Raw genomic sequence first — 25937 nt, 5'->3', positions numbered from 1 at the left:
GTTTTAAACAGAAAAAAAAAATCTTGATGAACAATGAAGTAATAAACGCACAGTGACCTTGTGGCTCGTGAGGCAATGGGGAAGCCATGAAATGTTGCTAGGATCATACTGAGAACCAAGTCTTAACCAAAAGAATTAGTTCTAATCAATATCTGACACTTACCAGCTCTGATTTGAGGGAAACCAAACATTTTGCATCTGTTTCCTATAACCTGGGGATAATAAAACCTGTATCTTCTTCAAAGGGCCACTGGGAGTTTTATGTAAGATTAAGACCTTGGAGATCTCAACTGACCACTGCTGTCCAGAAACATTTCCATTGATTCATTAGCAAATGTGCACGCCCTCTCCACTCTCCATCAGGCTAAATTCTAGATGCCGGGAGAGACTGGTGAGCAGAACAACATTCTGCCCTCATGGAGCCGATGCAAGTCAATGATTTTAAGACAGCCCTATGTGAGCATTTCAGAATTGTAAATAAATTCATATTAAAAACCAGGGATCAGTGGTTGCTGTTTTTATGGCTTTGAGGCCCTTTTTTCTTGCTTCTCATTTACCACTACATTCCAGATACATGTGATGTAAAAACTAGAGTATCAACCAGAAGAATGAATTCCTAGAAAGAAAAAAATACCTATCAGTGATAACTTGAAGAAAGAAAAGAATTTCTCCCCTGTGAGTTTTTTCATATTTTTAAAAATATTGATTACATTTCTGGTTTGAAAGGTAATTCAGGCTTATATTAAAATAAACACATTTATAAACATTTATTAACAAAAATTATCCATTATTTCTCAATATGTTTAATGATGGGTTTTATTTATGTTTTCTTAATTGGGTACACAGTAACAGTTAGTTAGGACATTTTTTATGCCAAAAATTCAACTGCATCTATTCTCCATCACATATACTTTGAAACATGACCAAGAACTACCCCTTTGTGACATTCTATCCCCTACGACCTTTCTTCTTTAGCAGGTCATTTGAATTGCTCCCACATTTTGATATTGTACACAATAATTCAATGATAGTTTTGCTCACTCAGCATTACATATTTGAATTTTGCCTTAGTAAAGATTATTAAAAAAAATTTACTGGATCAAAGAGACAAACATTTATACAGTTCTAGATAAGAACTGGCAACTTTATTTCCTGGAAGGAAGTACAAATCTAAATTCTTAGCAATTTATGTGAGAGCTTATCACAGCAATCTTGTTCTCAAAAGGCAAAGAACCAAACAACACGCAGCATCTCTTTACCATCTATTCAGAGGTCCTGTAGGAATACAATTGCCTTGCAGTTTGCACAAGTAAACATCTACTCCCACTTTCTATATTTGGGGACTCTGGAAGAAATGGGGTTGGAAGTGGGCCCGGAGTGAATAACATCCAGTTAAAGGTCTCTTGAAGACTTGAGTAAGATGCTTTTCCAAGAAGCAGAAGAGCTGAGCATTCTGGAACAGGCTTATGTTAGTTAAAGGCTTTGCTTGGATTACTTTATTTTGGATGGTCTGCTGTATACACAGAAGACTAAGAGGGAAATTAGGAGAGAAAATGATTGAGGGGAGCCCACATTTTAACTCAGTCGGCCTCTGTTTGCTACTAACTTGAGTGACTTTGGTCATTAAAGTCATGGGAGGGAGTATTGATTAGACTAGAAATAAGAGATTTGTTCAAGAGATAAAAATTCATACTTCATGGATGGTCAACAGTGTACTCACAAATGCATACTTCAGATTCCGAGGTCAAGGGGCCCAGTGGACATGGACAGCTGGAGGTTTGTCGTAAAGATCATTATGAGTTTACCTTGGGAGCCTTGTCAATAAGTCACAAGAACTCATTGAAAGAAAAAGACCAAAGCACTGTCAGACAGTACAATCATAATGTAAATACATCCCAAATCCTGGATATCACCAAGATCCTTCTGGTGCCTCTTGAACCTATTAAAGTAACTCACTTGCTCTCAAGAATCAGCTACTTAGAGATACCTAATTCTTTGTACCACCTCAACTGTGCCTCAGAACTGATAATAACTCTTGTTGAATTATGGATGTACAACTTGGAGACCCACTCAGAGTCCAGGAGCTAGTTGACTGGGCTTCCTAACAGGGCACCATTCATAAAATTTCCCAACATTTCCATTTATATTAGAGTAGCAACTAGTAAGTGGCACAATACAGAAAGAAATTTCAATCTATTTGAAAATCAAAAGTACAGACTTTTAAAAAATTCACTTAATATTTTATTCACAGATACGTGTCTGTCAAATATCTGTGTAGTAATTTTGAGTCTTCTTTGATTTCTTGTGTTGTAGGACCACTTGCTTCATTAACTTCTAGGAGCGTGCATGGAACACACGCAGCACAGAGTGTTCCCCACATTCTGACACTTTCCTGCCCTCATTGTCCTCACCCATTTTCTCTCCATATCACCCATTTTCTCTCCATATCACCACACCACCTCCCTCTCCTTCTCAACTATCTGTCATTCAACACACTTGCCTTCTATCAAGTATAAGTAAATAAAATATAGCACGTACCCAAGCCCAGACATGAAGCAAACCTCCTCAGTCTTTCAGGAGCTTCTGCTTTGCTCCTACACACTTGGGGGAATGGTTCAGCTCTTAACTGCATTCCTAAATAGAAAGTTCTGCTGCGAGAGCATTGGTGAGTAATGTAGATGTAACTGAAGGTTAACTGAAGGGAACAGGAAATTATTTCATCAACCAAGTAGAGCAAAATTACTAAAAGTCAGTCCCTGAACTTGTCAAGTTTTCCTACAAGGCAAGTCATTCAGGATCAGTAAACTAAGGTAAGTAAATAATAATTAATAAATAATAATAGTAATAAATAATAAGTAATAATAGTAATACAATAGTAATAGCAATACAAAATATGGTAAGTAATGTAAAGTCAAGTCAATGTTGCATGATCCAGATTCTTCAAGTACAACGTTTTCAGCCTCTTTCCTCTCCTGTCTCTCTATTGCCCTGTCATTAGGGGAAGCCATAGAGCTATCTACTGGCTTCTCCAACTCTTTAGGAGGCACTTTGGACAGTAAAGGCAGGAGAGGGCAAACCTGCCATGCTCAGGTGTGTTGGCAGAAAAATCTTTACACTGTGTGCACCACGCAGAAAATCACCAAGGTAAACTATCTTTAAGTCAACACATTTGCATCATTCTTATATGTTAGCTACACCTATTCTCCCTCTCTCTCTCTCTCTCTCTCTCTTTTTTCATCACACACACACACACACACACACACACACACACACACACACACACACACACATAGAGATGAGAAATTGGTGTTTGCTCTTCTTCTATCCAGAAAAAATTTCTATCCCTTCCTCAATTTGTGATCTACTCTCAAGAAGTTATATTTGTTGACAGTGACCTCCTCAGGTCAAGTAGACTCACTGATTCATCTTATGCCAAAACAGGAAAGATTATCTTTTAATTTGTCCTTTTATAAAATATTGAAAATTACAACTAGCCTCTGTCAGAAATGAAGCGTATTATTATAAGCAGCAGTAAGTAGTTCTTATTTAGTACATCTTATTTATTCCCCATTATCATGTCTGATACCTACTTCAATATAATATGACCAGTGCTACTGGAAAATAAAATTATGATTTATTAAAAAGAAGAAATTTTGAATTCCATCACGTGTGAAATTTCAGTACATACGGCCCCATAAATTGTTCCATATTTGCTTCCAAATGGAATTTCTTTTTGGTTCAAAAAAATCATAGACACAAGCAGTAGAGGAGAGGAAGGAGAAGAGGAGGAAGGTGGAGGGGAGGTAAAGCAGGGGGGAACAGGAACTTTGTTTTCCATGCAACTTTGTCAAAATAAACCCAACTACTATGTATAACTCAAATGCTCTTACAAAAAATGATTGTATTGACCTAAAAAAAAAAAACTTACAGAAAGTGACAGAATCAATTGTTATGCGCTGAATGAATCCCTCCCTGAAAGACACACCAAGACCTAACCCCTATATCTCACAGTGGGAACATATTTGGAGACAGAGGCTTGACAGAGGTGATTAAGTTAAAATGGATCATTAGGATAAGCCTAAATCCAATATTACTGGTGTCCTCAGAAGAAGAGGAACTTTGAACAGACACACACATTAGTGAAGACACAAGGAGATGGCCACTGCCAAGCCAACCTGTGACCCCTTGATCTCATACTTCCAGGTTCCAGAACTGTGAAGAAACGCTTCTATTCCATGCAGATCACACTGCCTATGGTGTTTTTGTTATAGCAATCCTGGCAAGCACATGAAACCGCAAATTGGATTACAGACTACCCCATGTCTGTATGTGCTTTGGAGCCTCCTCATTCACTGTAGAGAGACAAAATACATGTTTATTATTTTTTTTATCTGTCCTACAGAATTTTAATTTCTTTTAAAATTTCAAATAATTTAAATATATGATGGTGGTAGTACGTAATATAGGACCCTATGCTCAAAGACGGTTTCATAAATGCAAGTTGTATGAATTTTTTCGCCCATCTCCATGCCTGTCCTCCCAACTCCAAGCCAGGAGCATTTCTATGCTCTGTCTACAGAAGCAGCAGGTGTTCTGAAGAGCTCTGCCTGCACTTCTTTACATTTTGTAGACAGCAGTCTTCAAAGCTGAGTTTATTATTCTTGTGCATCTGAATAAGAATCTGAAAATACTGTCTTTCTATTTTTTGAAGAATGAAAATTATTTTCAATAACCTTGCAAGGGAGAGTGCTGTGAATTCATTTACCTGTGTTACATAGCTCTGGGACTTGCCTCCTATGTGCCTGAGCAGCAGGACATCAGAAAAAATTTTACCTGCATCTTGTCCTCTGAATTTCTGATGAGCTTTTCTACAAAGTGTTTACTCTTCTAGAAAAATCTTTTTTTTTTTTTTTTTTTTTTTCTTTTCCCTGTCTTTGCGCACTAAGCACCAGCCAGTCTGCTTTGATTTCCGGTGGGCTCCTGGAAGTTTTGCATCCGTGCAAAGCTGAGTATAGTCACTGGGAGTATATGATGTGTGCTCACCAATGACACTGTTTACTCGTGTAGTAGTGCCTCAGATCCTGGCAAAGCACCAGAGTCTCTGAATCTTATAGCAGAGAGAAGACAATGCAGTCTAGGGTCTAGGTTAGAGGATGCTCAGTGGAACAGGGTGACTTATACCAATATTTCTTACTTTCAAGAAATGTCACCCCTGTGAATGATCTCTGAAAAATACAGCACTAAAACATGTCTTTTGACTTTAATGCAATTGTTATACAAAGGCATGTTCATATCAGGAATTATTTGATAGGAGTCAAACATAAATCACTCCAAAATATGCCTATAGGAATAGTCTATAATTATTATCAAAACAAAATCAAGTTATTATTATTATTTAATATACAAAGGACACGTTCCAGGAAGTACTCAGTTTAAGAAGCAGTGGTATAGCCAAAAAGAACTCTAGAAATGGACTGTCCTATCTTTAAGTTCAAGGCTGACCATTCAGTGGCAGGATGACTTTGTGCAAGTTGGAATCTTAGTGTCCTAGATGCTAAAATCTAAATAAAACTGTTTGGGGCAGCTATGAGGATTAAGGGCTTAGCATGATGCTGCTGTATCATAAATATTCAGTGAATAGAAACTGCTTGAATGATGCTTAGTAAATGACGATAGCTATAATTTAAAACACCAGAAGAAATTCTCCATTCAGAAGTCAGAAAGGAAAAATGCAAAAGTCTCAGGGAGAGGGAAAAAAATCAAGTCCTCAGCTCAGTAAGTAATTAGTGTGAACATTGTTCTATTACACTGGTTACTTAACACTAATTATTGTATGGCTGTTTTCTGTGTGCACAGCTAATGAGCCTCTAAGCATGGAATTTACCCAGGGAGATGAAAGTAGACACACAGTACGAAGCAAACCCTACTTATATTTATAGGTGCTACTTCTCTACTTCTCACATCTGCCCTGGCAATTAGGACCAATAACCCTTCACTGAGGATGGATGGGAAGCACCGAGATAGCTACTCTTGCAGGTGAGTTCCTTATGTGTCCACAGTAATTTATCGGCACAAATTTGATGCCAGGGAATGAATGAGGTGTCCTAGTGAGCCAGATCAGGACAATGTAGCCAGACACATCATTTGTTCATCCCTGTAAGTCAGGACACTTAATGGAGTTCCTTCCATGGACCACGGCCTCTGAGATGCAGTAATTTACAAAGGTGACTAAGACCTGACTCGCAAGGAATTTCCACGTGAGGTCAGGCGGATGTGCCCTCCCACAGCACAGTGATCGCCTTCTCGGAGGGTCCTTCTCAGAGACTACAGTGATCTCTTTTCCAGTCCTTGGCCTCAGGGACTTTGAACTTCACCTTGTTTCATTCACAGCACTAATTTGGTTAGCCCCTTCTCTATCAAGACCAAGTTCAAAAAGTTACCTTTTGAAAAAGACTTTTCCCAGTTAGTCACTCTATTTCTTGGGTCAATTTGGTTTTTAAGGTCCCTTATTCCAATAGTTAGTTATAACCTTAATTATTATTTCCTTATGTTTCCACTTTCCCTCCACCTCCATTAGAACATAGCAATAAAAGGGAAGGGAATTTATTTTCACCAGCACTTAACATACTCTTCACCCCATCGTAGGCTTGTAATAGATTTTTATAAATAACTGAATGAATTAGAACAGTGCCAAAGAACTAGGTTTCCTTTTCACAGCATTTGATACTTGGTGTGAAACTCTGGAATGTCTCTTTCTATCTCTTCTGCTGTACTTGTAAGTCCATTAAAGTCCTTATTTTCCCCTGGTGCTAACTCTATCCTACAGCAACCACTCGAGGTATGAATAATGCATCTATCGTCTACTCACACCCCCAGTGACCCATTTCCACGCCCCTGAATGAGCTAGATTTTATAGAATGAATGATAGAAGAAGGAAAACAGTTACAGATGCAGAGAATAGATGCATCAGATGCCACAATCCTTTCCACCATTTCTGTGGTCTGCCAGTCTGGCTTGGCTGGGGCAGAGTATACTAGCGATATCTGGCCCATGGGCCAGGCAAGAGACCAGTCAAGATGACTCATGGGCAGTATGTCGCATTATGTTACATGAGAAACTTGGATACCTGTATTGAATAGAAACAGGGAAAGCGCTTTGCATAAGGCAGGGGATACAGCATCAGACTGCCTTGCTTGTATGCTCTGTAACCTTATGCTAGGTATTTAACTTCTCTAAATCCTGTTTCCTCATGTGTAAAACTGAAGATGATAATGATAACTCTTTAGAGTTTTGTGAAAATTCAGTCACATTGCATATTAACAATGTCCTAAACTATAAGCATAGCAGACACTCAATAATTATTAACTATTGCAGTCATCATGATTCTTCTTTTGCCTAAAAAACTGCTGAAACACCTACCTCAAGAAAGTCTTTTGGAAAAAAGGAAATAGTCTCAAAACTACTGCACACTTACCAAGAATTTTTAACTACAGTCCTTCATTTTATCTTAATGATAATGCTACGAGGTATTCATGGTCAACGCCAATTTACAGAAGACAAAACATATCATTCTAATAAGAAAAGAACAAAATCAGAACTTCTCACTTCAAGTACAATATCATAGGATGAAAAATATAGATGTTGAAAGATGTGTCCACAAACAGAATAAGAAAAAGAAAATCTTGAGACCAAATAGAGTTTTTCCTCTGATAAAGAACAGTAGAATTCCCACAAAGTATCCCATGCTGCCTCTTCAGGTCAAATTCAAGGGCAATAGGCAGCATCACTGTCCCCATTCCTCAGCCCATCAGTGGTTCTGGTTGGGGAGGAGCAAGCCCTGGGCTAGCCTACGGCGGGATTCTGCCCCTCTGCCTCTCTCCGCCCAGCTCAGAGTCCCTCAGCCTAGCAAAGCCCATCTTCACAGTGTTGCTATGCTCATTCCTGAGGGGTGTCAGGCCCAGAAAACAGAAATGTTGGGGAACTTCTTTTATCCATAAATGAGCTAATAAAAACATCTATTTAGCAGACAGAGAATTGAGAATGCCGGGAATATCACTTTGCTGACCCTCTTTTCCCATTTAATCATCAGCTGCCAAAAACTGAGTCCTGCACACAGAAGAGGCTTGCACTTAAATAGTTGCCGTTCTTTTGATCTTTAAAGATGAATCGTCAAACCTGAGGGAAGGCTAGGCACTTATCCAAAAGAGTGTCACAGCGGCAAAACTTTTAGAAATCACTGGGAAGAAATAAAAGGAGTTGGGTTTGTCATGAGCAGGTACATTCTACAAGGATCTGGTTGCAGCAGAGTGTGGATTGTTAGAGACAGCACGAGGAATTAACACTCATTCCTGAACCACCCAGACATCCACCTGGGTGTTCCTACCTCTGCCTGTCCCAGGAACCATTTGAGAATGTCCTTCTGCCAGCAAGTCCAGAGGCCACCATGACCGCCTTGCTAACTTGTAAGGACCAACAGGAATTTCACAATATCTTTTATTTGTGCGTCTTATTTTAAAAGTAGTGACAAGCAACTGCCATGTGAGCAATAATCCAAGACCCTATAACATTCCAAGATGATCCTAAGGCAATATCATCTGCGGCCCCAGGATATTCTCAGCTCATTGAATCCTCCCATACAAGCCCCAGCCAGTGCCCCAGCCCCAGCCCCAGCTTCACTCTGTACTCCGGTGACTAATGCCTGCTTTTGGGTCTACACCACATGCAGATGGGTACTGGTTATAGGGCCATGGTTCCATGACAGATGGGTCTCTCCTGGTTTCTCAATTTACTCTTGAGTAGTCATGGCCTTACTGACATCTTTATGTTCCATTCTAAAATTTAAGAGTATGTTTTTCATAGTAGAAATCAAGCAGTTTTTATATTAATCCAGTGCTATTTCCCAAAACAAAAGAGGTAAGAAACTATAAGAGGTACATTTTAGGCATTCTCCAAAACAAAACAAAACAAAATGAAAGCAAGACAAGTAAAACTGAGCCTGATCATGGGTTTTATGAGAAGGATAATGATGAGAGGAAAAGCATTTGTTGTCTATGTGCTCATTAATTAAATTTTATGACATAATTAAGCTTATTTTTTTTTTCTGAAGACCATGATATCCTATGTATTTTATTTTTGAAAGTCTGCTATGTCAATTTCAATAATTCCTGTTTGGAAAAATGAAAAAAAAAAAAAAAGATATCAAGCAAGAACAAAAAATCTGAAACTGCTTCTGCCACTAGACAATAGGACAGATATGGCTGATTAATTGATTTTCTGTCATTCAACACATGAGCATTAGAACAGATAGGGAAATTCCCCAGAAGTTCTACCATTTAATGATTCTAGATGGAAAAATCATCTAATATGACCAGAGTTTCATGGTTTATGACACTAAGAGAAAGCACGGTGCAATTTGAAAAAGTAGATGGTCTTTGATGTCAGTTGGCTCTGGATTTGAATCCTGGTTCCAGAACTTACAAGCTGTGAAACCTCAGGCCAGTTTTTGAACCTCCCTGAGCCTGTGCTTTCTCATAGAAGGCAGGGTAAATAAAACTGGCTGCACAGAGTTGCTGTGGGGTCTAAATAAAATGATGAGGAGCTCCTATCACAGTACCCACTTAAAATTAGTGCATTCCTACTTGTCTTTCTCCTCTTCCTGCACGGATTTAAAATCAGAGAAAGCATTGTTGATTTATTCTTTCCTGAATGAAGAAAGTCAATTATATTTTTACCACTTGGGGAAAAGTTTAGGTGAAGGACTATTGGGCATTTCCACTGGGCTTTGGTGGATTTCATGTGCAAGACCTTTTTTCTTAGCATTCATTTATTGCATAAATATATGTTCATTACCTACTATGTGCTACCTTTTAAAAGGCACAAGGAATACGGTAGAGAACAAACAGGCCATGTTCCTACTCTCCTGAAACGTGTTCTGCTGGAAGTCTTCCAGAATTGTCTTAAAAATAATATTGCAGAAAATATCTTCTTCCATTTGGCACACTCCTCTTGGGCTTTACAAAATGAACCTTCTACTTCAAAGGAAAACAAAACCCATACTCACATAAGACTTAAAAGATATCAGAATGGTACAAAAGAGAACACAAGATTAAAGCTGGCCAAACCTTGGCTCTGTCATTTATTACAGATGTACTTCTGGGTAAATAAATTAACCACTGTTGCTCAGTGTGTCTTATAACAACATTTACCTGTAAGAATATATGGCACTTTATGAGATAATATATGCAAAATACTTAGAGCAAAGCACAGGAGTAAAAACAGAGAAAGGATGCTATTATAGATTCCATTTTAGAATGATTTGCTTTTCCACTGAGCAGAAAGAAATGAGCTCTTAAGGTTATGGGTTCAAATAATCTGTCCAGGGTTATTTGAGAAGAACAGTATAGAAGCATATACACTCATACATGCTACCTGTTGCATAGTATTAATTAACTAAGTAACTAATTAATTAACTTTTGGTACTAGGGATTGAACCCAGGAGTGCTGAGCCACATTGCCGGCCCTTTTCTATATTTTATTTAGAGACAGGGTCTCTCTCACTTGTTAGGGCCTCTCTGAGTTGTTGAACCTGGCTTTGAACTTTTAATCCTCATCCACGTGGGCCACTGCGCCTGGTGTTACGTTGTATTTAAACCATGAAAAAGACGTCATGGAATGTGTGAGTTTTTCCCATTAAGAAAATCTGCTATCTGCCACATCTCCCTGGCTCAACTCCTACAATAAGATTATTCTTTGTGCAGAGTGTCTAGTGCCAAAAATGGCATTCATAAAAACCCTCCACTGTTGAGAGGGAAAAGAATGGTTAGTTTTAACAAAAGCACATTATGCACAGAGGGAAAATTACATTTTAATGACCTAGAAAATGCAAAACTGGTAGTTTGAAACATGGCATTCACTCAGGCTAATCCATTTTCAATTAATTACATAATGTAGTTCATTACTATTTATGAACATTACAGAATGTCTACCATCCTTGAAAGACTTTTTCCACTATTATTCAAGCTGAAAGCCAGAAACAAACTTTTAACCTTCATGAAATATTGCTGGGTGGAAAAGATAAGAAGTTGGACTATCCACCAGTTCAATTAAAAGAAGACTTTGTTTAATGTATTTACTTATACCCTTAGGGGTCCTTCTCAGTCATGGTCTGTGCGTTCTAAACTTGTCGGCATCTTCCACATTCACCAAGCCCCACCATTCCCACCTGACCACGTTCCCACTTTTTTCTCCCCTTTTATTGAACTGTGGTTCCTCCTTCCCTCCTTCCCAACGACAGTGTACATGCATGTATCACTGCTTGTTTTTTTGTTTTTTTAACTAGTACAATAGTAGCTCTCAGACTTGACTACATAGTGAAACTGTCTAAGGATCATTTAATTTTTAAACAACTGATGTTGATTTAGATGTTCTCGTTTATGTGCATGCACTAGAATTTCTGTAAATTCCCGCAGAGAATTCTAATGTGCAGCTCAGATTGAGAAGCACGATGCTGGAGCACGGAGGCCTTCATTTTTTTTTTTTTTTTTCTTTCTGTTCTATCGTTATGCTGACTATTTTGGTTCAACAGCTGGTTTAAAATAAACTAATTTGAAGATTATATCTCTGAATTCATTGATTGGGAGAGGTTTTTCACTTCATGCACAGTTTTAATTTGATCCATGTGGTTGTTTGTGATACTTAGAGAGTTGGCACAGGTTCCCACAGTACTAACCTCAGCCCCGGATCATGCTTTCCAAGTACACACTATTGTAAGTAGAGATTTTCATAATATGGAGAGGGTAGCCTGAATCCAGAGTGATCATCCACAGGTCCAGCCTCCTACCTGACCATCCTGAAGTTGAAGGTAAACAATTGTGTGGACAACTTCATCAGGGGCCCAAGAACTGGGCATGCATAAAGAATTATTTCTGGCCACCATCAGCCAACCAGCCAATCTTCCTCAGCTTCTGAGGAATTTATTCTTTCCTATTTTCATTTATCATATGGTCATTATTCTGAATTTCTCTGTATGATTTATCTGGCATTATGAATTTTGGGAAGATTACTCCTATTATTCAAATAGGAGTAGAATCCAAGATGGTATTGTAATTTAGAGCTCACTGAGACGTACTGCATTAGTTGGCTGAGGCTTCCATAATGTACTGCAGAGTTGTTGGCTCAAACAATAGAGATTTATTTTTTCGTGGTTCTTGAGGCTAGAAATATGGGATCCAGGAGTCTGCCTGCTCTGATTTCTTCTGAAGTTTCTCTCCTGGGCTGCTAGATACCATCTTCCTCCTATGTCTTCACATGCTCATTCCCCTTCTGGTGCCTGTGTCCGAGTCCCCTCTTGTAAGGACACCAGCCATGTTGGATTCTGTGAAAACTCCATTGCAGACAATGTGGGAGAGGTTTGATTTAAAATCTTTTGCCTTGTGAACTCCATAAGTCTCTCGTCAGGACCTAGTTCTGACAGTTTAGAGTTTGGAGTATACGTCCGCCTATCATGACTTTACTTCAAACAGCCTCACTGACAACTGACACGTTTTACTTACACTCCTTGTCCCTCCAGCCAGCGACTCAGAAGACATCAATTTGAACTCTCTGGCTGCCTGATGAATGGAACATTTGCAATGCTCGGTATTTGGGACTTTTTCAATCACTTTCTTAAGGTAGCTCGCCAAGATTTCCTTCTAGAAAATTCAGGATCCCACATTTGAAGATTGTGCCTGAGTCCATCAATGCATCAAAATCGTTCAAGAATGAGAGGGACCTACCTTGAGGTTTGGGCTTGGTCAGTTTGCCACAGGGTTTGGAGATGGTGACTGTCTTCTGGCAGTCAGCGTTGTGGAGGGCACGCTTCAGACTGCCAGTCCTGGTCTTCAAGGCAGTATTCAGGTCACATTCTCCCCAGGCCTGGAACTGGTATTTGCACTCCGCTAAAGCAGGATAAGATCAAACAGAAATCCTTGAAAGATTCTATTTTGGTGCCTTGGTAACGATGGTATACTTTTGTGTTTTTAATTTTTCGTATTGGGAAAATTGTAGATTAGAAGATGCTATTAGAATCAAGACAAAGAAATTCCATACATTCTTCACCCAGTTTCCCCAATGGTGGTATTTTGCATAACGGTAGCCTGGTAGCACCCCCACAGAACTGACATGGATACCTCCCACAGAATAAATTCTGGTCTGTGTAGATCTGTGTTTCATGTAGATGTCTGTGACCACTAAGCCATGAATACACAGAGCAGCTCCAAAACAGAGGCCCTGTGGGTCACTGTCTATAGCCATAGTCTTCCTACCTTCTAAATGCCTGGCCACCAATCTTTTCTCCAACTCTGTAATTCTGTCATCTTAAGAATGTTACATAAGTGGAATTATACAGTTACAACCTTTTCAAATTGTCTTGTTTCTACTTAGCATCATTTCCTAGAAATCCACCTAAGTTGTCTGTATCTATAGTCTGATTTTTTGTTACTGCTGAATAGTGCCTTCCGTGGTATGGTTATACCACACTTAGTTTAATCATTCACCAGTTGAAGGACATCTGTTGTTGGTGTTTTTGTTTTTTTTTTTTTTTCCCTTCAGTTTTTGGCTATTACAAATAAAAGTAAAAATTCGTGTTTTAGTGGAAACAGAAGTTTTCATTTCTTTGGGATAAATCAAGAAACTGATGGATTGCATGGTAAATCCATGGAAGAAAAAAGCTCTTTTCAAGTGCAGTTGTACAGTGTATCTGAACTAGAGCCTAATATGCCTTTATTGAGCTCCTCATCAGTCACAAATGTACTCCAAGGGCTTGGGATATAGATCAGCGGTACAGTGTTTGCCTAGTCTGTATGAGACCCTGAGTTCAGTCCCCAGAACTTGGAAAAAATGTACCTCGAAGGTTACAGAAAGAAACACATAGGTGTATATTCATTTGTTCTTCAACTGGCCAACAGACCAGAGTACATTGTGTTTCTGTATCAAACAGGTAGGACATTTGGGGTATTATGTCTTCCAATGGCCACAAGAGACAAAACATGGGGCTTCAATACTGGGTTGAAGTTGAATGTGTTGAGAGAATCTGCCTCTGGTTTACAGATCAAATCAGCATGAGGCTGACTGGTCAGTGAGAGGAAAAAAAATCTATGAAAATTGACTGGACCAGCCCCTGTTGGATCCAATAAGTCAATTTATGACATATGAGGAGGGAGGAGAGGAATCCATAGAAGAGGGCTTGAGTGTAACAGAAGGAGACTGAAGAAGGAAGTGAGTGAATAAAATTGGAGAAAGGAAATAAAGGACCTTGGAAAAGAGAAGAAAGGAGAGAGAAGTTAGTTCAACGAACTTTATCAGGAAGGACCAACGGCTTGTTTTAGGCCCCGAGTGATAAGGGACTGGTTCTCTACCAAGGACGACTCCGATCCCAGGCAGCATTTGGTCATTCATATCTGGAGATTTTTTGTTTGTTTGTTTTCTCAACTGGTGGGGATGGGAGTGTCACTGGAAACCATTTGGGACAGGACTTATCCTGCACAAGACAGGCTCTGCAACAAGAGATTACCTGGCCCAGAGTGTCTCACTGGTGCCAAAGCTGAGAAATCCTGGGGTTAGGCAAGATGTCTGGTCATCTTGCAGCTGATAAAATAAACCTACTAAACATAAATAATACTCGACCTCTAAAAGACATTTAATGGAAATACTCCAGAATTATCTCAGAAGAGGTTAAATCAGTAGCACAGCCGAGAGAAACTTACCTCCAAATTGCTTTTTCCAGTTGCAGGGGATCTTACATCTCTGGGTCTTCATGGTCTGCTTGCACTCGGCTCCAGTGCGGGTGCCCTCCCGGGTACCCAGCCCGCAATCCCCACTGGTGGGCACACACACACTCCACTGCCATTCTCCGCAGTCAGACTTCTTCACTTTTTTTTCTGGAAATAAAGAACCAAAACTAAGAACACTGTCCACCTCCTAGATAGAACTAAGTTCATCCTGAGCGCCTTAACTGCAGAGACTGCTCTCCTCTCCCCTCTGTACAGTTAACAGGGGGAATGTGACAGATGTCAGCCACATGATCAAATCAATGAATAATCAAGCAGAGAGAGAAAGAAAACTAAAGAAATAGCTAGACTGTTAGTTTAACTCCTATATGTGTTAGAGACTAAGTGATTTACTGACATCTCCTTCTAGAAGTAAATATATCTATTCAAAAAATGAGATGCTCTGAAATAATTCAGCCTAAAGAGGAACATTCTCTGAGAACCAACAGTTGACAGATCAGCTATTTCACTGCAGAGGGATGTTCCTTCCTGTCTCATGGATGGAATAACAGACAAACAGATATAACACAGACAAAAGCAGACTCCCCACTCCACAGCCTGCTCTGACTCTGGGAAGGTGCTACAGGGGATTCAGTTTCCTTCTTTGTAAATCTAAGATTGAAACAAAAAATCCTTGTGTGACATTATGAGAGGGATGAGAGGTAACTAACTAAATTACTAATCTAACAACTGTTTCTTTCTAACACAGTATCTCCTCACATTATTAGGCTTCATTAAAAGAATCTCTGCTTTTACAGAAGCTCCTGATTAATAGTCAAGGTTCTATACAGAGACCCCTACTGTGACCATACTCCAGAACCTACAGTGGGGGAAAATAAGGGATGTCTCTCTTCCTCTAAATAATTAGAAAAAAAGAAAGGAAAAATAAAAGGGAGGAAGGGATTAAAGGCAGGTAGCTGGGGAGAAAAGCAGGTCACTGGATTAGATGGATATTAATCGACGAAGCATCCCATAGTAACCCTGCTGCTTACCTGGTTTCTCTTTCTTCCCTGCCTCAGCAGTGTCCACAGCGGCCAAAATGAAAATGAATGCCAAGAAGACAGCTGCAAATTTTCGACGCTGCTGCTGGTACTGTTGGGACTGCATTCTAGGAATAAAGAGAGAAAGAGAAAGCGGTGATGTCAACCTGAGTCAGGCTTCGTCAAACCCCTTGATGAAGGAAGGGTTCCACTTTGCATTTCTAAAATGTTGGCTTTCAGAAAAATGTCTATCAATTATTAGAAGCAGAGCTTTATCTTTTCTTCTGCTGAAATACATGCTCTTCTGCAATCAGCCACATATTTACAGATAAAATGCAAGTGTTCCAATAATTTCAGGAATTATAGAAGTGAAAGAATTTTGAAGGCATGTATTTTAGCAGACTCCTACAGCAAATCTTGATGATAGCATCACTTGGTAATATCAACAGCTACAACCATCTTCAGAATTCCTGACAATTCCTAGAAACAACCAGAGCATTGTAGTCCACAGGGCTCATGTGAGTGAGCATGATGAAAGATTGTCTATACAAGTCTATGTTTACTGCTTCACTTTAGATGCATTGCTAATAATCAATGGCTTTGATATTTTTATCACTTTCCCTGGTCATTTCGATCATCTTATCATTATTCCTGCACCCATTAATTGACCACAGAGTGGAGCACAGAAGTAGAACAAGCACACCTGTGAAAAATCCAACATGATCTATGAACTCACGTGCTGAAGGTCCTCTAAATCCTAGGATGCAGGGAGGCGCCATTGCTTTTACTCATAATTGAAAGTCTTCTCCACATTTGACAGGAATTTAAACCCCCAGATAACATTAGAAAGAGCCCCTAGAACTTGAAGCCACTTGTTGGCAACCTGGTGTCTATATGGTCACATTGCCAAAACACCCCTGAAGAAGTCTTAGTCCAAGCCCCAGGGCCACCTGGTGGCTTCCCTGAGTCGTCATCTGCAGCCACTTGCTTTGAAGTGACCCCACGCTACCTGCAGTGTTCATGGTCTTTTATACTTCACATGAAAATGATAGAATGAATGTCTATGGTCTTTCCCTTTGAGCACTTCTTATTTCAAATGTGGCAATAGAATACTTAGGATGCTTTTACACTTTTTGGTACAAATAAAACCTTTCTTATACCTAAAAGATTGAGACCACTCCATTCTCACTCAAAAGTATCTATGCAATGATACCCTTTTTGGTGAATTTGCCTCTACTTCAGGGACATGGGATATGCTGTTCCTTATTTTTATTTTTCAATGACTTTGGATTCCATTGTATGAATAAGGCACATTTCACTTCAGAATTAAAATTAATGTTTTGGTCCTTTTGTCCTTTTACTGAATCACATACCCTGATGAGCTACTCACCAACCATCTCCATCACGTCCTACAAATTAGTATTGGATGTTTCATTTTTTCCTAATGCTAAATTTTTATGATTGTGCCCAATTGATGGCCACACAGGAAGGTTCCTATTGATTTTGAGTTTTCTTCCTGTTCTTTCCATGGGTCATGAATAACCTAAGAAGCCTATCTAGATTTGCTGGTTTCCAAGTCTTGTCAGAGTTCACACAGATGAGTACCCTGGGGCATCTGTCTGATGATAATTTTCTAAGGCATTCAAATATCATTTAAAATCATTAGTTGTAAAGTGAACCAAAGCAGAGGTCTTCCAGTTTTCCCCTAAGGCTGCCTGAGAGCCTTCTTTCAGTGACTAACCACTTTGTGGCAAAGAGAAACTTCTCATCTGAGAGTTTGTCACCTTTTCATTTGACTTTTCTTAAAGGGTCAATCAACTTTTCAGCTCAGAACTTTTAAATTATAATGTATTTCTTTCCAAAACACCCCATGAATTTGCCTTCATGTTTAACAATTACCTAAAAACACCTGAAGTGTTTAGTCTGTTGTGAATTAGATTACTATGAGAATTTGGTAATTCCCACTGAGAAAGCACAGCTCCTGAGGAAGCTTTCTGAGCAAGGAATGGAATGATCCACCATACTCTGACAGCATATTAGAGGAAGCCAGGTGAGAAGCACCTCTGAGCCCTCCGGGAAACTGCAGTCGCTTGGCAGAAGTGGAACAAACTCCATCTTCCACAAATAACACAATCACACACACACACACACACACACACACACACACAAGAGCTGTGAAAGAGAAGAACTGTCATGCACAAATTTAGCTTCAGCATTTCTAGTTTTACATTGTAAACCTCTTATTTTCAAAAAGATTTCTCTTAAGCAAGTTACATTTACTTATTTCAAGGAGGATAAAAAGCCACACTGGCAAGAATTTCCTGATCCTGTGAATTTTTGAGACCCAGAGTGATCTACTAAATGAATGACCATAACTGAACAATGAATTGAGTAGAAAGAAGGGGAGATCAGAACTGGGAAGAGAGCTGGAGAGATGGTCCAAGGGAAATGTGTTCTGCCTGTTTCTGATATTAAGTCAGAACAATTCAGAATTTTAAGAAGTGTGTCTGTTGTGAATTTCAGTAGAGGGGAGTGAAGGGAGGGGAGGGGGTGTGGGGGTAGGAAGGATAGTAAAATGGACCAGACATTATTACCCTATGTACATTTATGACCTATGACTCATGGGATTCTACATCATATACAACCAGAAGAAATGAGAAATTATACCCCATCTATGTTTGGTGTATCAAAGTGCATTCTACTGTCATGTGTAACTAAATAGAGTAAATAAAAAATAAAATATTCTAAGGGAAAACTGCACATGAACCCAAGTTCACAATGAGCTGCCTGTGCCAAAAGTGTTCAGCCAGGGCTTCCGGCTGGAGAATGCTTCTTCTATGCATCTGCTCTTCCTTTTCCTCCTCTTTCCCCCTCATTCTACTTAAGCCTGTATCTTGAGAACATACATTTTCTGGATAGATGAAAAGGAATACAAGTTATTTAAAAGAGTAAGGGGTTCAGAAATGGAATTATTAAAATTATCCAAAGCATCAAATATGCCTCAACAATACCCAATTAGCCTGCTGGTGCCTTCACTGCTCTAGTAAATACTTGAGCAATTAGCGTATGTGCAGATAAACAGTTCCCCTTGCTTGTGATATTTGCATAGTTGATTGTTCATTTGTCCCTAGCACCATGTGAAGGCTAAAGCTTTCCCTGTGTGCAGTTTAACCCTGCTTGTTCCCCAGCAAACTGGGTTCCTCGTGAGCACAGTAGCTTAGACTTTGTGCTTAACAAACTGACATTTTTTTTTTTTTTTCACTTTGAGGAAGAATAGTGGGAGAATGAGATTTATTTGCTTATTTCTCACCTTCTCCTTTTATATCCTTCTTTCTTGAACTCACTCTGAAAGATGTAATTTCATACCGTTAGCGATTGAGTTGAACATTGTCATGCAAGAATGCTGGTGTCTGGAAATTATTGTTATCTTAATGAAGTCTGTAACTCAATGATTCATGTTCAGGAAACTAACTCTAGGGGAAAGTGTTCATTTGTTAAGTGTCAATCTCTTCTCCTGAGAAATAGCTGATTAGGAGAAAATAGTCCCCATTTCTAAAGCATTGTAATGAGGTCTAGAATTTTTAACATCTGATGTAAGCCCAGGACAGAGATGGTGGGAACTGTCCCCTGGAGAGCTGTTTGGAAGGAGTAATATGGAATTTGAAGGTAGAAGTTTTGGCGAAAACTTCAATGCCACCACTTATTTGGGGGAAGTGTCTTGGCAAATTCCAACCAGTTGAGTTGTTCTTGACATCTGCAAAGTGGAAATACTGTGTAGAACAGTAGCATAACTGCTAGAGAGGTCGGTCATTGTGATAATGATGTCATAATAACTTATAGGCGATTCCAAATATTAAGAAATATATTATTAGTTGTTGAGCAAAATTGGTTTGCCCTTACACCCTCCTTACTTAAATGTTTTTTATAAAAGAAGAAGAAGAAGAAGAAGAAAAACGGGCAGGAATAGAGGAATAGAAGCAGGAGAAAGAAGAAAGAGAAAGAAAGAAAAAGAAAGAAAGAAAGAAAGAAAGAAAGAAAGAAAGAAAGAAAGAAAGAAAGAAAGAAAGAAAGAAAGAAAGAAAGAAAGAAAGAAAGAAAGAACAAGCATCCACTGGGCATTATCTAATATTATCCAAAACCAAAACAAGACAAAAAAGAAACAGAGAAAGACATCATTCAGTTAAGGCCAGCTAAGGGATTGTTCATCTTTACCAGGGCACAAATTCATTCTGCCTTTACTTTTAATGCATAATGCAAACTTGCAGATCTACATCCCCAGTATTTCTTTTGAGTCCAGAGGTCCAGTGTTGAGTTAGGAAACACGTCCATGTACTTCAGCTTGTGTGAAACATGGGAAACTTTTTCTCTTTACATCTATACTTTTATATCCCTCCACATGTTGAAAACATTCTTCCTCCTCTTTTTAGTAAAAGTACTGAAGACAAGCTCCAGTGTTTAGTTGCTGCTCATTAAAATTTTTCTGGTGAAAAATATCGCTGCATTAAATGGAGGAGTGGTCTTTCATGCTGAAAGGTCTCTCTGGCCTTTGTCGATGCCACAAGATGTACAATATGCCGAAGAAGGTGAACTGAAAACAGCAGGGCCCACAGCAGTGTCACATAGCAAAAGTGAAGTCAGAAGGCTGTCCCTGTCCCTCTAAAAGTAACTGAAATAGTAAATAGATCCTAGCATTAATCAAGAACTCTATCCCAGTGTCTTTCCCTAGACTTACCTAACTTTAAAAAGTAGCATGTATTTTAATTTGCTTTTATCATACAGGATGACCCTCCATTGTTTTCTATTTCTTGCTTTTTACTTTTTACAAAACCTAGGTCATTGAATCAATAGTATTGAATTTTGACAATTGCAAATTTGGGGTGCAATTGAGCATTTTCTTATTTAGCCTCAGATTGGCAGCTGGATGCAGAGGCTTAGTCAGACTCAGGTGCTGTGTCTTTTTCAAGACTATAAGTGTTGTCCTTCTTTTCACCAGGAGCTGCCTAATCTTTTGTTCTTGCTCTTCTGTGATGTTAGCTGCCATTGGTACCTGACGGGTACAGATGGAGCCTACTGGGTGTTGATATTCTAATCCTACCTTTTTATTTTCATTTTTTTATGTGAGATAATTCCATAAAGAAAAGTTTTCATTTGTCTAATATTTTACTATGCAGTTTACATTTTGTAAAGAAATGCTGGATATATGCAAGATTCTTCCCTTTGATTTACCTAGTTTTCAAGATTACACATTTGTTCCCTATTATTATTAAAATGCAACCAATTACTTTCTCTTTAATCTTATAAATTGATGAATATTCATATTTTATGGGTTTTACGTCAGCACATTTTGTAATCTTTAGTGAAGCTCTAATTGTCCCATTGTTGGCCAGTGTGATCCTCCTAAATTGGCTCTTCCATTCTTTGGACATAACCTTTGCGATCTTGCATAAGGTCCTTGCTGTCTGGTAGGCTAAGATGTCCCTGTTCTATCTTGCCTCAGATTTGAAATAAGCCATTCAAACCAGGATTCTTATTGTTTTGATAATAAATGATATTTCAAAACCAAATCTGGACAAGGATCTTCAACTTTTCCCAGGCAGACCTGGGAAAAGACAGAGGAAATGCCAGAATTAACTATCACAAAATTAATATTTTGATTTATCCTATATTATAAAAATAAGTCTCATAATATCAATACTAAGTACCAGCTATGAATCCTAAAAGCAGTTAAATTATTTTTGCATAGACCTTTTCCTTTTAGTCTTCATTTTTGCATTTGTTTGATATGTGTCATATTTCATTCATTACCTGCCAGGTCATCTTTTTGAATTCTCATTATTTTATTTATAAAAACAGCTGTATACTTATGTCCAACACCAGTTATTACATCAATGTCTATCACAGCAATCTATTGGTCTGAAGCTCATTCTCTAGTAGAATCTCATAGAATAGATTGTAGAAATAGTATCCGAGTGAGTTATTGAATGTTGATAATGGATTGGCCCTTTCATCCATTAAGTTACTGGACGTAACCTCCTGGGTTCACAGCTTCTTCCTTTACAGATCTAAAATATGTTTTACCCATTTTCTTTCATCATAAAATGTGTCTGTTGAAGAGTCTAAAAATAACCTAATATCACTCTCCTTATAAATGCAGTAGTATTTTTGCTGAGATGCCATCACACATCTTTTTCTTTAAAGTGCAAAAATTTTCCTAACATATGGCTTGGTGGTGTTTATTTTGGGTTGATATTCTCAGATAACTATGAGCCAAATTTTTGGTCTATTTTCAGCATTTATTGACTCTCAAATCCTTTTCATATTTTTTTCACTTAAGATAAAGTTGCTTGTTTCATCTTCAATTTTTAATATGACTGTGTTTACTCAATTTTGTGTTCCTTCTAATTTAGTCTTCATTTCTAAAATGTTTAACTTTTGTTTCTAATCCTTGAGTTTTGCCACCCTATCCCTGAGTTTTTCTGATGATAGTGATTTGATGTCCTTTAGCAATTTGCATCACTTCCTTAACATTTCATAGCTCATTTTGGAACAATATGTGTCAGGGATTATATTTTTTTCTGTTATTTGAGCATATTCAAATATGCTTCCATTGTTTATAGACTTATTAGTTCAGTCCTTATTCTCTTTATTCTCTTTTTAATGGTTACATTGTATGAAATTTCATTCTAATATGCATCTCTTATTCATATTTACATTGAAATAGCTGTTCTAATTTCACAGAATTCCTCCCTCTTTCTTCTCCAGATTGTAATTAAAACATAATGGCTATCTTTCTGAGGTATTCTGGTTCTCTTTTCTTCTACTTACTTTTTCTTTGAACTCTGCTTGATTTCTATGCTGCTCTTCTGATCAATTTCAATTTTATTCCCAACTGTTTATCCTCACTGTTGGGTCCTGTCCTAGAAGGGAGTCCTGGTAGGTCATTTTTTATTCCCAGACTGGCTTGCCACAATTTGTGAATGCGTAGGGAGTGTTTGGGTATTCTCCCTGGTCGGGTTCCTCTCAGACACCAGTAGCCTGCATGTGTTGTGGCTATTAGCAATTTGCTATCACCCACTTTTATTTTCACATTTGTGGGAAATAATTTGTCCCAATTTTTGCTTTAAATCTCTCAATGTCTTTGGTTTTTGCTATTATCAACTTGCTCCATCTATTTTCTTAAGAGGATTCAGGAAGATCCCCAAACTTCCTTCCTTCCAAAATTAACACATTATTTCATGAAACTTTTGGGGGGCACCCACCCTACACCAGTCATGGACCTATATTCTCATGATACAACAGTAACAAATGCTGACACATACATTTTGGCCCATCTGTCTGAAGTTTGCACTTCAATAAAGTTTTCAATGCAAAAAGCAAAATAGCCAATTACTTTATTATTCTTGATAAAAAGTACAGAAAATCAGCAAGTATTTATTTGTTAAAAAGTAATTTAAAGCAGGGTTACAGTTAAGACCAAAGATAGAATTTCACCGGTTTTTGCATAATGTTATTGAGATCAGTTATAGGCAGAAATTCTGTTAGGAAGTATTAACAGTTAGGCACTTCCTGTTTGTTTTAGTCAAATAATCCAATGCCTGTATTTCCTTACTTGGTGATAATATTAATTTAGTTTAAGGATCATTTATATTGATGTATAAGTTGGAAAGGTATTCATTTAGGTAACAAATATATTTACAGCACTCTAGTGCAGGACCAGTTTTCAGTACTTTGCATATACTGACTTAGGTTGATATTAACAGATATTGAATCATTATCGGGAACGTATTCATTTATTTAATTATTCAAAAACTTTGGCTACAAAAGAGCTGCATCTTTTGTAATAAATAGTCCTAGGCTATTGGAGATGGGTTGAACAAGATGATGAGATTTCTGACTTTGAGATGCAAGCTAAAAGATAACAGATGAACAAGTAGCAAGCAAACAAATTCAAAAGTAAGATAATTGATGATGGTGGTAAATTTGGGGAAAACAAACTAACAGATGATTGATGAAGTGACTGCAGGAGAATGATTGAAGTGGAATGGTTTGGGGGCTTGGAACTTATGACTGAGAAAGAGCCAGTGGAGGAGGATACTTCTTATTGATGAATATTTTGCATTATGAATCCTCAATTATCACTTTTTCTTCTTTGCTCTTCTCTTCTGAGGCTAGCTCATCATGTTTTTGCCTCCAAACATTTGTTGTTCTCCTAGAACTCAACAATTCACCATTCATGTCTCCTGACTGACATTGTTCTCCCCACTCTGCTGTGATCTTTATATCCACTTAATCTTCGTAGGTCTAACAAAATCAATTTATCCCTCCTATTGCAACACCAGGATTCAAGCCACTGAAACCTGAAGTCTCACCAGCTCACTGTCTAATTAATATCTAATGTCATCATTTCAAACATAATATCAACCAAACAAATCAGTTTTAAGCAATGTTTACCTTTTCCAAGAAAAATAACGACTGCCATTTATTCATTTGGATTTAATACACCAGAGTATCCTTCTCTTATATTTTCTGACTTGGTAGTAGAGTCGGAAATTCATTTTGACTACAAGCAGTAGCCTTTTCACCTCTGCCCCCTATTAATCTTTACAAAGATGTATAAGCTTCTTGAAAATTGCTTTCTACTTCAAACTGAACTCTAAATACACAGAAGCACACAGGAATGAGGAAGGGACAAAATCAACTAAAACAAGTATTCAAAGGAAATGCCTCTGCCTTTCCCTTTATCATATAAGTGGGATAAGAATGTGTGCTTGTGCAATTATTTGGGAGTGCAAATGAGTTAAAAATGGACTTGGATATTTTGTATGATTCCCTTAGTGCTTGAACTTATTATAATCAGGAGGACCTGGACATTGACTTTTGGAATTCTAGAGTTTTCCATTTTCCTTGTCACTCTTTGTCTACTCTATCAGCTGCAATTTGTAAGAGGAAGAGGTAAGAGTTTGGGAGTAACACAGACCTGGGTTAGAATCTCAGCACTGGCTGCATAATATGAAGCCATACATTTTCCTCTCTAAAATGTACCTTCCTCACAATATTTTAGGATTCAAGATTCTGCATAAAAAGTAGGCAAGACAGTGCCCGGCACAGGGCAGACCTGCCTTTCTTTCCTGTTTGCCTTCGGAACTTCCATGGCAGCCCTCTTGCTTCTGCATCTTTACTTGTACTGAAGCAACTAACCGACCCTTTGGGTGGACTTTTCCTATCATGGAAGGTCAACACAGAATGTTCCTGGCAAACAGGGCAATGCAGGCCTCCCCTCTCTCTACCACCCCATTGCCTGTCCCTGGACCCTTCCTGCTTCCTTTCTTTTTCCTTCTGAAGCCCAGCTGTCTAGACTAGCTTACAACCTTTCTTTCTCACAGGCACCCCTTTCACGTTGTCCCCTCCCCTCCTACACCTGCTGCCTATATCCTTAGCTAGAAAGAAGTACTTATGCTTCTTCAAACCCAGAAGCAGTGTTTTAATCAGCTAGTCCTAGCTCATGCTGTTCTGTGTGACTGGAAGTTCTTCCTCAAATCCTTCTACCTGGCCAAACTGGATGGCCTTGGAAGGTGGCTTTACCCTCAACGAAGACTTTGCAGGTAATTATATTATTTTACCTTCAGAGCACACGGTGCTATGCCCATTTCACAGACTCTTCTCATTTATATCTCCCAAGTAAAGCCTCATGTTGTTGATTCCATAAAATGCAGCAACAAAACTGAAAAGAAAATGACATGGTCTCGACCATGATGTTTGGTAGCCATCATGTCTTTAGACCCCTTCATTTTCTCTTCTTTTATTATCAATACTAGCAGTTAACTCCTTCATACAGTCACTTCTTTGCAAAACATGGAACGAAAACCAAAATTAAACTATATAAAATAAAATCATACATTATAATGGTGATAGATAAAATCTAGAAAATAACAAAGCCGTCCTAGGAGGCAGATACTCAACAGCTAAAATTCATCCCTCACTGATTGACAGGTGTTCGGTTCCCATACCATAGTCAGGACACAAGTTCTCATCTTAGGAACAGCTCTCAACCATACAAGCCATGGGCTTTAAAGTACTAGATATCAGAGTAGCTGACATTCAGAACAGCCTGAGGAAGTTCAAAGCCTTTGGATAATACACCTATGTATGTATG

At 38.5% G+C, this 25937-nt stretch overlaps 1 protein-coding gene across 2 annotated transcripts in view; it reads right to left on the bottom strand.

Annotated features, from left to right (window-relative positions):
* The window catches only part of PTN (pleiotrophin), a 97718-nt gene that overhangs the window by 6661 nt on the left and 65120 nt on the right, over positions 1-25937 (bottom strand). For both annotated transcript variants that reach the window (XM_079150149.1, XM_079150148.1), the window contains exons 2-4: positions 15797-15912; positions 14742-14915; positions 12774-12935 (exon numbers count right to left, since the gene is read on the bottom strand). In XM_079150149.1, coding sequence (XP_079006275.1) covers positions 12774-12935; positions 14742-14915; positions 15797-15911 — 451 coding nt within the window. In that variant the 5' untranslated portion in view covers position 15912. The remainder of the gene's footprint in view (positions 1-12773; positions 12936-14741; positions 14916-15796; positions 15913-25937) is intronic.

This window comes from Sciurus vulgaris, assembly GCF_902686455.1.
Source record: "Sciurus vulgaris genome assembly, chromosome: 8".
NCBI lineage: Eukaryota > Metazoa > Chordata > Mammalia > Rodentia > Sciuridae > Sciurus > Sciurus vulgaris.
This window is presented reverse-complemented; position numbering and strand designations above follow the sequence as displayed.